At 35.5% G+C, this 17,278-nt stretch overlaps 2 protein-coding genes across 2 annotated transcripts; one reads left to right on the top strand and one right to left on the bottom strand.

Annotated features, from left to right (window-relative positions):
- Positions 1-588: 588 nt before the first annotated feature.
- LOC116298591 (prostatic acid phosphatase) lies at positions 589-8,067 on the bottom strand. The gene is made up of 13 exons (XM_031707109.2): positions 7,918-8,067; positions 6,812-6,904; positions 5,877-5,975; positions 5,240-5,326; positions 4,499-4,564; positions 3,980-4,072; positions 3,752-3,844; positions 3,519-3,642; positions 3,055-3,140; positions 2,288-2,394; positions 1,870-1,977; positions 1,714-1,799; positions 589-1,358 (listed from the first exon to the last, which is right to left on the bottom strand). The coding sequence occupies exons 1-13, from the start codon at positions 8,032-8,034 to the stop codon at positions 1,183-1,185; spliced, it is 1,335 nt and encodes a 444-aa protein (XP_031562969.1). The 5' UTR covers positions 8,035-8,067; the 3' UTR covers positions 589-1,182.
- A 55-nt stretch (positions 8,068-8,122) lies between these two features.
- On the top strand, positions 8,123-14,388 carry LOC116298592 (uncharacterized). The gene is made up of 5 exons (XM_031707110.2): positions 8,123-8,267; positions 10,358-10,565; positions 12,084-12,167; positions 12,565-12,665; positions 13,007-14,388. The coding sequence occupies exons 2-5, from the start codon at positions 10,487-10,489 to the stop codon at positions 13,217-13,219; spliced, it is 477 nt and encodes a 158-aa protein (XP_031562970.1). The 5' UTR covers positions 8,123-8,267; positions 10,358-10,486; the 3' UTR covers positions 13,220-14,388.
- The last annotated feature ends 2,890 nt before the right edge of the window (positions 14,389-17,278 follow it).

The following is a 17,278-nucleotide window of genomic DNA, read 5'->3' as shown; positions in this document are numbered from 1 at the left end:
TCTTGAATCTTTTAAAACTGAACTTAAGACTTATTTATTTAGACTTGCTTATGATTTGTAATCTATGTTTGTATAGTATTTATTTATTATTTTTTACAGCGCCTAGAACCGGCTTGTATAGGCGCTTTACAAGCCTCTTTATATATATATATATTATATATCAGTTAGCCATAGACCAAATTCAAAACTCGCACCGATGTGAGGCTTAAGTTGTGAACAAAGGAATCTGGCGTGATTCGTGACTTTTGAATCACGCCAGATTACTTTGAGTCACGCCAGATCCCTTTGTTCACAACTTAAGCCTCACAAGTTGTTATAGCTTGCGTTATCAAAACAATGTCATCCAGTGGTCATGTGACCTGTCGGTTCTTTCCGTAAATTGACAACTTTTTGAACATCCATAATGTAGATGTTCTCTCAGGATGGGATATTCACATTGACGGTAATAAGTAGTAAACGATAAAGTGTGTAACACCAATATAGTAATTAGTTTTTACGGCACACAGTATTTAGATGATCCGTATCGACTAACTTGTAGAGCTATATATATCTTAAATAAACTTATGAACACCAGAAAAAGTCGTGGAATTGCTTTGAATTTCGTCTTTATCTCATTTTTCATTCATCAAGTGTTACATTTTTCGACCAATCAAAGCGCTTTGTGTGTTTTGAGAGATGATCGAGTATGCCTGATTGGTGTACTAATGACATTTTTATTTTTTAACATTAAATATATTTCATTTTATCATCCATGATAAATATATTTATCAAAATCACTATTTTCTAGCTATTGTTGTCTTCGTTGTAGTTGTTGCTGTTACAGTTGTTGCTACTACTGTTGTTACTGGTGGTGTTGCTGATGCTGCTGTTCGGTTGCTGTTGTCGTTATTATTGTTAGTTAATTTGTTTTGTTGATTGTTTCTGCCACTCCTATCGTTCAAATATTCGTAAATTAATTTCCTGACGGTATTTCAGACTAAATATTGAATGATTGTGACCCGGGCGAAGCTAGTATAGCGAACTATGTGATGTTTCTTAAGATGAAAGGTTTCACGGCAGAGCCGGCAATAACACGAACAGGATTTCTTGCCTTGGGGATTGAAATCTCTTGTCCTGCAAAGCTATTCCTGTCCTACAACATGTCTGCCGTGAAATCCTTCCGCACATTATATACTGTTTCCTTCACTCCGAATCATAGTCTTGATTATGCAACAGACTCGCGTCTTTCAACAGACCATCATCGAAGTTTACCCTTGTCGCTTGCATACGAGAACGACGACGTTTACACCAACAGCAGCAAAGACAGAAAGAAAGTAGAATGAGAATGACCAGTGTCCCTGCAAACGCTGCAAGAAAACCTGAAGAAAGAAAAAAACATTCAAAAAATTGACTCTTTCTTTCCCTCACTCTCTATACCCTTCGTTCCTCATTCCTTCGTTCTTCTTCTCTACTTCCTTCCTCTCAGCGCCCTTCCTTTCTTTCCTCAAACCTCCTCAGCTCTTACTCTGTTGCCTCCATTTATCCATTCTCTCGGCATCCTTCTTCGTCCCTTCCTCCTTCTACCTTCGTTCTTCCTCCCTCGATTCTTCCTCTGTCCTTCCTACCTTCCTATCAATCCAACTATCCTCTCTCCTTCTCCTCTTTCACTATTGTCTCAAACCCTCTCCCTTTTCTCGCTTTCAATGACGCGTGAGTTATTGCTGTTTGACTTACTTTTATAAACTATAGACTTGAAGCACATCTTTTCTTTAGCGCCACACTCTGCGTCTCTATCTTTTGGGATGGAGTCTTTTGTCAGTCTGTAAAAAAAAGAGACGGTTCTCCAGCTATCGTTTTTACATTTTCACATTCGTGTAAACAAGCCCTTACTCTATAAAATCGTTGAGAGGACAGTCTGCATCACATCCCTCAAGAGTCAGCTGTCTTGGCTTGTCACTTTGCCCGAATCGGTAGAAGATACGAACAGACTGGTCATTTCTGCAGAAAAAAGAAAAAAAAGAAAAAAAAATTTTGATAAATGCCTGGATAAAACTTCAATATATGCCTCGTTCAGTTTAATCCAGGAATCTGGGGAAAGGGGATGCTCCGGGGATATGCTCCAAAGAACCAGGGAAATTCTTAATCTCCTACTTTCTAGGAATATTTTGGACCAAAAAAAGTTGAAAAAGAATCCCAAACTAAAAGGAGGACATCGCCTCCCTCCCCCCTAAAGGCTGGCCATGCGTTAAAACAAATTGTAGATGCGATTTTATTTTTTGACAAATACAAAGACAGTAGATGGTCATACCCGTTATCAGATGAATAGAGTTCCAACATAACAGCAGATGAATATGGAGGAGAAATTCGGTCGAATAAACCAAGAACAGCTAACATTCCGCTGATCGTAGTGTCGTGCTAGCAAAGATAGAAAGACAAAATTAGTAAGACTTTTTTCGCGACACTATGTTTATATCTCTTAAACATGCAAGGAAGAAGGGTGCTAATGGATATCAAATCGAGTCTAGTTGTCCTTAAGGATCTTTGCAACATCTGTGCAAGATATTTGCAACATCGTTTGCAACATCTTCGTAACATCATTGCAGCATTTTGCAACTGCTTTCGACATCTTTACAACATCTTTGCAACATCTGTGCAGATTTTTGCAACATCTTAGTAACATCGTTTGCAACATCGTTGCAGCATCTTTGCAACAGCTTTGCAACAACTTTGCAACAACTTTGCAACATCCATTTGCAACATCTTTGTAACATCGTTTGCAACACCTTTGTAACATGGTTGCAGCATCTTAGCATCTTGCAACAGCTTTCGACATCTTTGCAACATCTTTGCAACATCGTTGCAGCATCTGTGCAACATCTTCGCAACATCTTTGCAACATCTTTGTAACATCGTTGCAGCATCTGTGCAACATCTTCGCAACATCTTTGCAACATCTTTGCAACATCTTTGCAACATCTTTTCAACATCTTTGCAACATCATAACCTGACTCCTCTAGGGTCATGACTCTACTCTGTGTTGACCTCATCCCTTAGTATGTTTATCCTGTTACTTACAGCTGAGTAGATGTAGGCTTTCTTGATCCCTTTTTCGTGATTAACGAAACCTTGCATATGTTTTATCATCTCTCCAAGAAGAAGGCCTGTAACAAGCAATCACAAACCATTATGCTCAGTGTTTTCACGAAAAAGAAAACCTGTGATTAAATTTACCCTCGTCGACTAATTATATACTTATAATTCCTGGGGTATAAATGAAAAACAATTGTACGAAAAGTATATCAAAATGCGCGCCGATTTTGCATCAAAGAAACTAAAAATAATAATACGTAGACACATTTGTTTCGTACATCTCTGCTGTTTTCCCACCAATATTTCGAGCATGTGCAGTTTGCAGCCGTCAGAAGACGGCACAGAAAGGGAATTGACGACATCCTATAAACCAATGCCAGCGTGCGAGATAGCTGCTCAGCCAATCAAAATTTATGCTCGGGCACAGCACCGTCACGATACGTCCTTACCATATTGAAGTTTAGCCATTTCTTTACTGGAGGTCAGCAGGTACATTTCGAAGTTGGAAATATTTTTCAACACACTCATGACAGTTGTATTGGCCCAGGATGGTAGTGTCAAATTATGAGATTGCTGTAAAAAAAAAAAAAAAAAAAAAAAAACAAGACAACACCAAACAGTTTGAGGATGTTACTTACTGTTTCATGTACTTCAATAACGAGCAAAATGTTTCACTACTTACTGAACAAAACAAGTTGTCGTGTACTGAATAAAGGTTCCTAAATTTAAGTGAGTCATTAAGGCCAGTCTGCACGCGAAGGCCCTTATAGAAGTCCTGAAAATAGACACAATTGTTATGTCAATGACACAACCAACCAACCACAACAACACTATCACTACTTACGACACGACCACTTCCTAACACTATCATTGACATACAACAGCACAACTACCAACACAAATAACAAACCTGGTATTTTAGTTTTATATCTTTGTATTCTTGCGAACTATAAGACTTTTCCATCAGCTCTTCATATCTTGGACAATTTGAACCTCTAAGTAACTGTTGAATAAAATAAAATAAAACAATCAGCATCCCTTTCCAATATTGATCTAGGAAAAGATCATCGAAGTACCTACAGTAATGTGTGATTTAAAAATAATAAATTAAATTTTCTTTTGTTTATTTATTTTAACTTCCAATAGTTAAACTGTTGCGGAGAACTAGACAGGTGACATTCCACCTATAGGATAGTCTCCAACTAAAATTTAAAAAAAAAGAGAGATCAAACAAGTAACTAATCAATGAATGGCTAGGCCCTACAGTTGGAGCAGTGGCATTTCGTCACCCAAGAACAGTAATAGTGATCTCAAAGGAAGACAAAAGATTGTCATAATAATGACTAACAAGTAAGCACTTGAAGGACGGTGCAGAGATAGCTTGCCTGAGCTCAGCCAGCAATTAAAGAATAATATTGGACAGGCATACTTTATCATTCTTTAGTGATTCGACATGTACTGGTATTGGTTGCCACTCCACATGGGGACGCCAGATCTAAATAAAAAAATTAAAAACCTTTAAAAACCAATTTTTTATTGAACCTTGAAAAACCTAACTTCGATTAATTCAAAGTTTCCTTACTTTGATCTACCCAAAAGTTTTAATAATGGTTTGATAAAGGTTCCCAAAACAGCTAACTCATCTCACAGATCAAACCCTGAAATGACCTCGACATCTCTCAAAGGTGAGCAGTGAGTCCAGTATCTATATTTAGTCTTACTTGGATAAATGGACTACTTCAACAATGTGGTGCCCATCTCAAATAGACCCCTATAGCGTATGCCCCTCACCCCCAGACATACAAATGTCTGTAAATTTGTCAACTTAAGTTTTCTTGGCCGATATAACACCTGACATAATGAATCTTTATAGGGTTACTAAAGTAAACACGCTCTTTTCAGTGCTGATATTGGTTTTTCTCTCAGTTTAATTTTAGCTCAACTGAATTTGCGGCCACAATTTTGGCAAGGTCGATTGCAAGGCATTATGAGTTGACAGGGGGCAAGACATAACACAGATGATAAAATGATGACCCCACAATCTTTGAGAAATTTGCTCAGTCGTGGGACTGTTCATTTTTCAAAATTCCTCCTTTGTCAAATTGTCTCGTGGTGAACTGTTAAATTTTAATCAACCCCATCACTCATTGTCGTTGCTTTATAACCTCACCTGATTTCCATGAGGAGGATATAAACCATTCATCTGTGCTTGAGCACTCATTATTGTGCGATCAGTATCAGTACTTCTACAGTAAACCTGAAAATGTCACAAATAAACAGTGTGTAAATACTTTAAAGGGGCACTTGGATGAAAATTGGAAATGACTTTAAACTTGGTTAAACTTATCTATATGGCCCAGATAGTAGCCAAGCAACATATTTCTTGACAGTCAAAAGTGGGGTGTGAAAATTAGCAGTTTTATTCAGCAACTAAATTGTGAGTAAATGACGTCATTTACTCAACCCTATTGTTCTTTTAGCTTTTAAACCAAAATTTCTCAACTGCAAGTGGCTCACAGGCTAAGATTTTCACTAATCTGGTTTACATAATCATAATTGAGTCAAATTATCCTCGAATACTTCAGTTATTTGGACTTTCAAAAATTGGGGAGTTTTCATCCAAGTTAAGTGCCCCTTTAAGTCAAGTTTATTTGCAAAGAAATAGACCTTACTCTTTAGCTTGGCTGTTATGCCCTCCTGTTTCATAGCATTTGCCATTCTCTTGAAAATGGTATTCTTTGTTTAAGTATCATCTATATTTCAATATATAACTTCGTAATCATTATTGGTAAACAAAGAAACATTACCTCGTCTTTCAAATACATAGTTTTGTTTAACAGTTCATTATCGTCTATGTAACGTTTCTTGATAAATTTCCCCAACTTATACTCTTGAAGCATTCCCAACTGTTTCAAATAGAAAAATAAAATTAGAACACATTGATAAACACTGCACAAAAAAATGATAGCTAATATAAAAACAGTAATTAGAAATAATTAGTAGTTATAAATAAATTATTCACAAATGAATGAGAAAACAAAAAATGAAAACAAAAATAAAATTAAGTTAGTTCACTTGTTAGTTCAATGCAGGTAATACTTTTTGAATATAGAAACAATGTATTATAAATATATATGACATTATGTGAACAAATAATTCGTTATTTAACTAGAGATTTGATTTGAATATAGTAAATAAATTTAACCAGCCTTTTATTTATTAATTTATTTATTTACTTTTTTTTTTTTTTTTTTTTGATGGGAATAGAGTGCACACTAAAACCGTGAACATTAAATAGTACTGTTTAGTTGTAATCATACAGAATTCCTATTGTTTGATTATCACTATTTAGTACTAAAAATTAGTATTTGTTTCATAGGTTTCGTGCGAGCCCTCTAATATATCTATTTATTATATAGTAAGGATAGTACGTGCATGTTGATTGGTCGAAAACTGTGCTTCATAAGTGAACGAAGCACAGTGCTGATGTCATCCGCATGTGCAAATTTGAAGTGCTGCTTGAACCTGCGACTGTTTTTTTCTTTTTGCATAAATAAATTCAATACTGAAATAAAATCAGTGACTATATAATAAAACTATGGCTCCTGCTTCTCCTTGCACTTCTTTCATGCTTACTTCATTCCTGCGCTCTTTACTGAAAAGAGCACTGAAAAAGCTGTTTTATTTGTTAAATAATTAATTTTTTAGCTAACTACGAAACAGTGTTTTTTTCTAGAAATACCCGAGTCAGCTGTCCAAGTCCTTGAGGCCAATATTTTAAATTTTTATCAAGAGGAAATGTAGTTGTTGGAGATCTGTCACCATGACGATAAACCTAAAAATGTGAAAAGAAATTAACAAAGATTTAAAAAAATTTAACTTATGCTAGTAACAGAACAATATTATTCACTTGTAAAACCAGCCATAAAATTGTTAACAATCACAAGTTTTTTATAATGAGTTTCTTTCTGATCCACTGGTCGTATCCAAGATAGTAATGCAGTCCCAACTAGTAATTGCTATTCATTAGTATATGTAACAGGACTCCATAATTGGACGAGGAAAATTCTGAGGACTGACAAAATTGGATGAGGTCGTAGGCCGAGTCCAATTTGGCAGTCAGAGGAATTTTTCGAGTCTTATTATTTCTTGATTGGGAAGTATGAAATCCCATTACCTATTAATTATATAGCTGCCTAATTAATTCCATATCAACAAGACCTGTCCAATTAAGAAATAATTGGGCAGTTACCTATATGGGATTAATGAGAAGCTGTATAATTATCAGCTTAATGATAGACCGAGGGACTTTGTCCAGCTTTAAAATATAAGGTCTCTCTGCTAACTCAGGTGTATTCCAAGTTTTATCTTTTTAATGATTAAAAGCTTCTTCTTCAAGGATTTAATCATGCAGACTTTGAAAGAATTGGTGAGAATGAAATGGCCTTTGCAATATTCCAACCAAAAAAAAAAGAAAGAAAGAAACAGTAAAATTAATCATTTTTACTTGAAATATTGAGAGCTCATTTGTAAGGTCACTATAAATCACCATGGTGTCAAAGAGCTCGTCATTTGCATATACAGATAGATCAAAGATGAATCTATAGCTATACAGAATGCAAATTTTACACCGTTAAATTGAACTTATACAACGCTGAATTAAGGGAAATTTATTCCTAAATAACGAATATTAATAAATTAAGAGAGGAATGATTTAAAGAAAAATTAAAAAAGGTTCCAAAAGTTAACTAACTTTAAGAAAATGTGGATTCAAAAGAACAACATTTACTTCCACTTTTGTCTTGTTTTTCTTGTACTATATTTAAAGAATCTTTTGCTCTTACTTACCATGTTCACCATTCGCAGCTTTTTCTCCCCAAGAACGACATTATGGTTAAATATTAAGAAGATCAGAAGATAAAAAGAAGGAAAAAAGACGAGAATCTTTTTCTGTTTCGCCGCCATTTGTTTCTTGTTAAGACAATAATATTGGATCCAGGCTTATCGCTGTCTGTTAAGACACAGGTATACCAAGCATCGGTGTGTCATTAGCTTTAGCTCATGAAGAGCTATCGAGGGGGCTATGGAATCCATTGTATTAATCGCTAAGTGAGGTCACAGGAAGAAAACTCCAACCACGTTGTTTGCAGAGGAAGCCATTTTGGATATTCGATCACCTCATAATCAGTTTGATGTAGGTGAGTTCAGCATACTTTGAGTATTCTTAGTTTACTTTATGCTCTTTTTATTGGACCTTGAGATTTGAGATTGTCGTATTTATAATTAAGTTCGAAGAATCAATCATTTATTGGATCGAAGACTCGGTCCAAATAATCTTTGACTTTGTCGAACTATCCATCCTTACGTATACACTCGGGTCACAATACCCTCAATGAAATGAGTCACCAAGTGTCATTTATTATCATCTCAGGCCCCGTCCACACTATGCCGGATAAATTTGAATCCGAATTTTTATTTGCTCGGTTCCATTTCGAAAATTCGTTTTCGGTGAAGAATTGTTCCGAATTTGCCCGGACTAGTGTGGACGGTAGGCCTAACCGAATAAATAAAAATTCGGATTCAAATTTATCCGGCATAGTGTGGACGGGGCCTCAGTTCATTGGTACTCAAAAAGCTTCGCGAGCTTACCATGGGTTACCTTTGATTTTTTAAAGCCGCCCTCTAAGCCGTTAAAGTGAGAATTTAGCGACAAAGTCAAGGAAACTCACCAAGATCAAAAATATGGGAGTGGGAGGGGAGAGAAGGGGGATTTGCATATTTACATACCTTGGATTTAAACAATGATCAATTCCTATTTCAGACCACGTGTCTTTTCCTTGATTATGATGTTTTTGTTTATCAGAAACACTTGATCGATCCGATACGCTAATATGATGCACCTATTAATGTCTTGCCCCAACGGGGGAGCACGGGCATACCCAGGAGCTATTGAGATCTTTGAAAAAAAATTGTCAATGAGCCCCTCATAAGGGCCATATGAAAATGTTGTTTTGAGGGTTTTACTTTGAAAACGAAAAAAAAGTGTCAATAAAAGCTTAGCAGCCCCAGTTATGGGCAAGGTTCTTATGTCAATAGCCCTTGTATGCCTGGGTTGGGTGCATAATGCACCCTGCCTTCAAAGCTTACGCGTAGCCTACACAAGTCTTGATTTATTCATCATCTTAGGAGAGTTCTATAACTTGAATTCGTCGGATTTTGTTTTGATAAATCAAATACGAGAATTTACAAGATTCCACATGCGTGTGGAGAAATATAATTAAGATTGGATCGATCAAACCCATTTTGAGATCCAATTATATCATTCATTGAATACGCCCTCTGAATTTAAGGCCTAAGGGGAAAATACTTAAAATGAGGACATTAAAAATTGTACATGTGGGGCAAATGTCAAGGTTTAATTTGGAGGTGGGAAAATAAAAAAATTAAAATAAAAAATTAGTAGACTGTAATATGCGTTTTCCTTGTATTAGTTATAGAACCAAGGCGAAACAAAAGATAACTTATTTTTGAATAACAGTCTTCTAATGTATATTCATTATTTGATTTCAAATCTGGCATGTTTACCAAGGATCAAGAGACACTTTAAGACTTTGAAAAGAGATGAGCATATTTTACGAAAAAACCCATATGATTTATTAGTAAGAGAACACTTATTACAAGTGTGTAGTAAGATACTGAATTACAGCTAACGAAAAACACCTGCTAGAGTAAACAAAAATAGAAACTTTGATAAAAGTTATTCTAATTGGTGAGTACGAAGTAAGCCGCGGCAGCTGAAAGATAAACATGTCGGCATTTCTTATCATTCCTTTGCTTTCCCTACATTATTTTTTTTTATTGGCGATGGAAAGGAAAGTTCTGCATGTGGCAGTGGGTAATCGTACATGACGCTCATATATTATTCATGACAGCGTTATTTTCTCAAAACTTGTTTCAACCCGCGCTGGAAGAAAGAAATCTCCACGCCAACTCAGTACACAGTCTACAACGCCCTTAAATCTCCTGAAATCACTAAACTAACTTAACAAATGTCATATCTTTTCTTTTTTCTTTTTCTTTTTTCTTTTTATAACATTATTAAATATCGGAAGATATTTATAGAAAAATATCGGTCTATGAAAAATACGATTGAATGCCTCCCGCCTTCTCTAAACCGCCAACCTTTATATAATTGGCTGCCAGTTTTATATTAATATTTATAGTACAATTTCCCCCAATTTCATTTGATTTCATTCATGACTAATAAGCGGTCTTTGTTGTTTTTGAGGACACTGATGTAGTATTCAGAGGCAGTCATTACATAGTGGGGATTTGATAACAGCAAAGACGCTGAGGAATTCTGCAGAGAGAAGCACCGTTTAGAGAGACTAGAAAGAAGCGAGCTTCAAAGCGAAAAATGGCTGAACAAACTGCTTCTACTAGGACTGTTGTTATTGCAGTTACTATCAGCGAACACAGCCAACGTGCTTTTGAGTGTAAGTGTACTTAAATTTAATAGCCTGATGTTATGTATAGAGGAATGAAATCAGTAAAAATAATGCTATTTTGAAAATGGAAAACAATTTAGGTGTTTAGTGTCGGCAGAAATAACGACTGCATGATGTCTGATATTTGGCTTTTTACTGGAAAATATTTTAAGCGCTTTTCGAAATAGTTAAACTGATATTTTATAGCGTTAGTTCTAGTTTTAAGAACCAGTAAACTGATGGAATATGAACCAATGAAAACAGAAAAAGGGAAGAGAAGCTAGAGATATTTTTCAGGGATCTATTAGTATTCTCAATTATGGTATACGTAATATCAGAGGTAGTGACAGCTGTTATTGTCTCTCTGAATGCTAAATTCTGCATGGATATATTTTTCACGCGACAGCGGCCATGTTGACTGTCAGAACGATAAATTCCTTCCTTGTAGCCTCGCATCCAAGCACTTCAAAACGACTTTACGCGCGCACAAACAGATTGAGGTTTCGTGACTATACAATGTAATAATTGCCCTTACATTCACGGCAAAAGCTAGTAAAGAAAGATATACTGGAAGATATTTTGTTAAAGCAAGATACACCAGGGGGTCACAGTCTAACCGCAATTCAATCCTGTCTAATAATATTGACGAGAAAACGTTTTTGACTTAAATATATATATATATATATATATATATATATATATACAAATATATCATTAGCTATACGAAATATGAAAAAAAATAGAGTCGTAACGGTATTTTCTTTTAGATCAAAGAGAAAAAATCTATATGCATATTTTAGCTTTGGAAAGTATATTTTATGTCATTAATCATTTATAAATCTCTTAAACACCAGAAGCTATAGAAAAAAATAAAGAAACTCACGCGTCGCATGTTTGTCTTTTCGGTATCTATACGATGGCTATTACAGTGTAATTGGCCTAAAAATTAGCATAGCTATCGACAAATAACCTTAAATTAGTAGTTAACAGTTAACTGCAGGTTATTTCATAATTTTAGGTAATATTATGGTCAGCGCGTGTAAAATTATTAACAGTTTAACTGACATTTGGCCTAGATATTAATGGTTAAATGACAATGGGCATATACAACTCACTTTCGATAAGACAAGAGCACGTCACTTCTCGAATAATGAAATAATTTCTTACTTCAATTTTTTATTATATGAAAATTGGGTTATTTCTTTGAAAAGGAAGGTAAAACAACTGATTGATTAATAGACCCCTTGCATTTGACGTCAAAGCAGCTCGATCTGAGGGACAAAACTAAAGAATCCCAATCTCCTGAGAATTGGGTACCTATTGTTTTGTCCCCAGATTGAGCAGCATTCCAAACTGATGCAAGGGGTCTAGATCTATATTGTCTCAAGGCAACAGTGGGTACGTTTCCCTAGACCTTCAATCAGTTTTCTTTCGTCTTCTCTTCGGAAAATGAAGCTAACTGATAAACACTGAATTGTGCATGCCAATTAAGCAATCACTGATGAATGTATTTTTTATATCATGCAGGGTACATTGAAAATATTCACAAAAGTGATGATCACGTGATCCTGTTCTACTGTCAAGCCCCACTTGAACAACCTGCAGATCCATGTATGTAAATGTTTTATCTGAGTCGAGTCTTAGGTTAAGGGGGAGGGGTGAGGCTTGTGTTGGGGGTATGGGGTGTGGCTAGTGTTGGGGTAAGGGAGGGGTGATTTCAGCTTTGGGGTAGGGGGAGGGGTGAGGCTAGTGTTGGGGGTATGGGGTTTGGCTTTTGTATGTCATAGTCGACGAAGAAATAGAATTCGATTTAAGATTTCACATTGGCTAATATCAATGGATGTGACGGCAAAGATGACGGCCATGACATTGTCCGGTCGGTTGTTATTTAGCGTCAAACAGGGGGAGCCTTCGGAAGTCTTTTAGCTTTTAGCTTTTTCAGACTATAATTGGGAATAAGACCCAGCACTACGCTCAACTCCGAATCTGTTTATGCTTTAATTCAAAGATTCAACTCATACTCTCGACTGGCAAAAGAAAGTAAGAAAGCACGATGACGAACAGAAGGAGTTTATAAAGTTTTATACGAACAAGTGCAAAGAATTTTCGGTAAGTTTGATTTCTATCTTTTGACAATTGACTGTTTTTCATGACGGAACTGTCACGGTACTGTCACGGAACTATCACGGAACTGTCGCGGAACTGTCGCGGAACTGTCGCGGAACTGTCACGGAACTGTCACGGAATTGACACGGAGTTACCACGCAACTGTCACGGAACTATCACGGAACTATGAACTGTCACGGAACTATCACGGAACTACGGAACTATAGCGGAATTGCCGACTTATTTTGCGGAGGAAGTGAAGTATTAATCATCGAATAAAAACGCGAATAAAATTGAAGCTTTTTACGCAACATTACTAATATAACTTTCATATTTTTCTTCAGCAATCAGCAAAAATAAAAATAGAGAACCACCACAGATCAGGAGAACATATCTGCGCTTTTGCAGAAAAGCAAAATGCAGCTTACATTGTCATCGGTAAACGTGGCTTGAGCTCAATTCGCCGAACCCTGATTGGTGGAGTTAGTGATCACGTGCTATCTCATTCAAATATTCCAGTTGTTCTTGTACCTCATGCGCATGCGCATCATCAGTGAAATATACCGCTGTAAAATCATGCAAAATGGTTATTAATGAATTAAGACAAGCACTTTACTATATCTAGCTAGGTAGTGTTGTATATTTGCACCGTATGTTCGTTATGAGTTTTTAACTTGAAGTACGTTGATTTGTGACAATTGGAAGTCGCGGTCTCAAAGTGGACAGAGATAAACAATTTAATCTGGTGGCTCAACCGCGCCTTTTTTTATTGGATGATTTTAGGGAGTGGGTGATGTTGTTATGATGAATCCAGGGTTCGCCCGCTTTGTACGTCGTCGGGCAACAGTTTTGACTCCTACATATAATAGGTATATTCCCTAGTATAAGATAATCATATTTCCGGGTTTATATTTGAAATTATATGTTATTAATAGTACTAATAATCCTTGATAATACTAATATTACTAATTACGATACTAATAAAGATTAATAGTTCTTATTGTAATAAAGAATAGCTTTAATAATAATACTAAGTAAATTCTAATAATTATGGACATATGATTCGAGATAATATTAAAAATACTAATATTCACTTGAACCCGTTCCACGTACTTTTTTCAAAGGGTGGCCATTTGATAAACTAACATATTTTTCTTTTATTGTGGCTGTGCGTTGGCGCGCGGTTGCTTGGTGGGTGTGGATAATTTTCCATTTTTTAGTAAAAACACAACTACGCATAGTAGATTTTATGTTAATTAGGCGTGCGCTTGATGTTGCTATTTCAAAAATTTACGAACCCTCTGATAAAACTCTAGAAGCGTCTGTAATTCACAAATGCGCAAAAAGTTTTTGTGTTTTCTTCCTTTTAAATTCCCCTTTTCCCCCACTTTCCATTCTCAATTTTTAACATCTACTTCCAATCTAAAATACTAAGTAACACTGCTTGATACTTTTCATTTTTTCTTTATTAATTCACTTTCTCCTTTAGACTTGTAACTTTTTGTATATTTCCATAACCTGAACAATAATTAGAAACTGAAGGCTAGGGGCTAACCAATTAACTTCCCAGTTAACCCTCACTAGGCTCTCAATGCTTTTAATTGCGTACGTACAATATTATATATATATATGTTATACATATACTTAAAACCCTCATTTACTGTACTATTAGCAAAAGTTGTAAACTTTCAACTACATGAGCGAAATAAACTCTAACTATCTATTTTATGGGACCCCTGTGTACAGTTGGGCTTAATGTACAAGTTTTTTGTTCACACGTGAATCCTGACATGGAGCAAGTTTGTCTTGCATCGTCGTTCATGTTTCTTGCATTAAAACTTTTCCAGTTTTACTTATTTTCAAGATTCAACCTCGAGGTAAGCAAAACGATGATTCTAATCCTTCAAACTTTCATTCAACTCTGATGCTGAAGTTTTGAGCATGGATAAAACAACTAAATGTATTAAAGCTAAATTTTTTTTGTTCATGAGGCATATTTACCAAGCGAATACTACGAATAGTCTTGCCGCCTGCAATAAATAAAACAAGTGCACTGTAGCTTTACAATGGGCTATCTTCGTTGCACGATAAACTGTTTGTGGGTAAAACGCTGACCAAATATAATTCAATTACTCCTACTTGTTCTTTGTGTTTTGTTTCACCATTGGGCAAGGTTTGAAGTTTTTTTAGTCCATTTTGAGCGAGTCATAGCCTTTTGAATTTGAGCTCATCTTTCATACCTTCAATACGAATTACTAAAGTTATTCGAATTATTTAATATCATTATCGTCGAAGTGTTGAAGAACTGTAATTGAAAAAACAATATCTTGAGGTAGATTTAATTTAGACCGAATTAGAGATTTCTTAATCTTCTAATCCCGACTCTAAAATCTTCAATTCCATCTTAAATCTCCTTAAAGACTCACTATACCACTTACAAGACCTACTATATATACTACTTCATTACTATGCATGAGGTTTCAAAAGTTGCGATAATAATTATCACTTATTCAGGGTTTAACCGTCAAATTCAAGCAGTTGCTGTTTGTTCACCTTTGTGCCAGAGTCATACCATTCACACTTTTATTGTGAATCATGACGTCTTTGATGGTGTTTCACTTCTCCTCCTCTGGGAGCTGCATAGAGTCAGTGGTCAAAATGCTACTAGCAAACGTAAGGCGATTTAAAACTATTTTTCAACCCACTTTTATTTTTTAGCTCAATTTTCAAAGAAAAAAAGGGAAAAATATAAAAGCTGGAAGAGATAGATTGATTTACAAAATATCAATCTCAGTGTTATATAGTTAGCATTGCGGAGTTCAAAATGAGTCTTTTGGGGTTTTGCAATGGGTTTGGAACATTATCAGAAACACGCAGTCTTTCTTTCTTTCATTTATCTTTTTTCTTGTCATTTCATAAGTGTTTGACTGCTTGTATCAAAAAGAAATGAGTATGGAAAAAAAGTATATCAAACGATGAGTTAAAAAAATAGACAGCGGTTTTGAAGAGCCACGCCCACAACTTTTAAGAGCCCCAAAAATGACCGAAAATCTCTTGAAATTTCTCCTAGTTACTGAAAAAAAAATTTTTAAAGGGCTTTGTTATTTTAAAAAGTGTCCACTCGGGACTCAATATATAAAAGTTTTGTTTCAATACGGCGAAAAAAGTCCATGTCAAAATCGCCTTGAAAAAACGGTTGGTCGTTTAAGGACAATGTATGTAAACCAATTCCTCTTTCGTTGATTCATCGAATTATCGCTTCGAACATGCAAAGATGGAAAGTTGTCCTCCCGGCATGACAAACTTCAGTTCTCCCTGAGCACCAGAGAATCATTACTTACTTTTATCGCAACCTGAGCACCAGAGAATCATTTTTTGCTTATCTTTGGGTTGAATCTTGAAAATAAGCAGAATAAGCCTGAAGCGAGATGACGTTTTACCCCCGACTCTATACCATAATAGTTTTTAAAATTCTTTCATATTAAAATCTTTGATTCCTTAGAGAATACAGGAACAATAATCATAATTAAAGAACAAAAGCAATGTGAAAAGGATTATGGTCTAGAGACGGGGGTAAAACGTCATCTCGCTTCAGGCTTATTGAAAAAGTTTTAGCAAAACAATACCTTGAGCCCGCGTTTTTCATTGTCAGCACCAAGGAAAGGCACTAATTTGCATAAAAACTACCGGACATGCGCAGTCGTAAATTTACAACATCACATGAGCACGTAGGCATTTTGTCTGCGCATGCGTGCAAATATAAGTTTTAATAGAAAAACCGCTGAATTGAGCCTGCAGAAATTGCCCAAGATGGCGGAATATTTTCTGTCTAACAGTGCTTGTTTACTAGTTCTCTGTTTCTTTTGGAGACCATTTAAAACGCTATCGAATGGATATTTTATTGCCTTTTGAAATAGGTTGTCGCTAAGTCGTTATTTTACTCTTTATTTTAATGAAATCATGTAGAAATTTCAACGTTGAGAACGAGAGATTAGTGTTGAAAGGCGCTAAAATAGATAGAGGTAAGGGAGGTAACTCGGTTAATTCTTTCTTAATGACAAGGTTGATGGTTCATTTCTAAATTAAGTTAACCTACGATCACCGCGTTGGGGTAGAGTCGTGAATAATTATTATTTCACTGTACAAGTACTGTACTTGTTTTCTTCTTGCAAGCATGTTTGAAGTGGTTACAATCATAGAAAATTCTCTAACTGGTAAAATTTCCTTTTTTACTCATGTTTCATGGTTAGACTGACTTAATATATAAGAGAAAGAAAAGGCCCAATAAAGTATATGTGCACTTGCTGTAAATCCTCTATTAAGCATCCCCTCTCGAATAAACCCCCCCTTTCTAATAAGTAACCCCCTTTCTAAAGAAAGAATTTTTTAAAGCCAAACCTTCCCAATTAAAGAAACATAACCATGATCATGAACAACCTGTGCAGATAATTAACAGAATAGTATATAATCAAATTAATTGTATCACCATCCATGAAAAATGTCATGAGATACCCATCTAAATTAATCCTAATGATGCTGTCATCCCAAGATTAAAAAACAAATTTGGTCAGACCTGGTCAGTTGTGGACATCTATATATTAGACTAAAAATGATAG

The sequence above is a fragment of the Actinia tenebrosa genome, unplaced genomic scaffold, assembly GCF_029948245.1.
Source record: "Actinia tenebrosa isolate PJP-AT-01 unplaced genomic scaffold, QUT_ActTen_1.0 PGA_scaffold1__47_contigs__length_23844297, whole genome shotgun sequence".
Classification (NCBI taxonomy): Eukaryota; Metazoa; Cnidaria; class Anthozoa; order Actiniaria; family Actiniidae; genus Actinia; species Actinia tenebrosa.
This window is presented reverse-complemented; position numbering and strand designations above follow the sequence as displayed.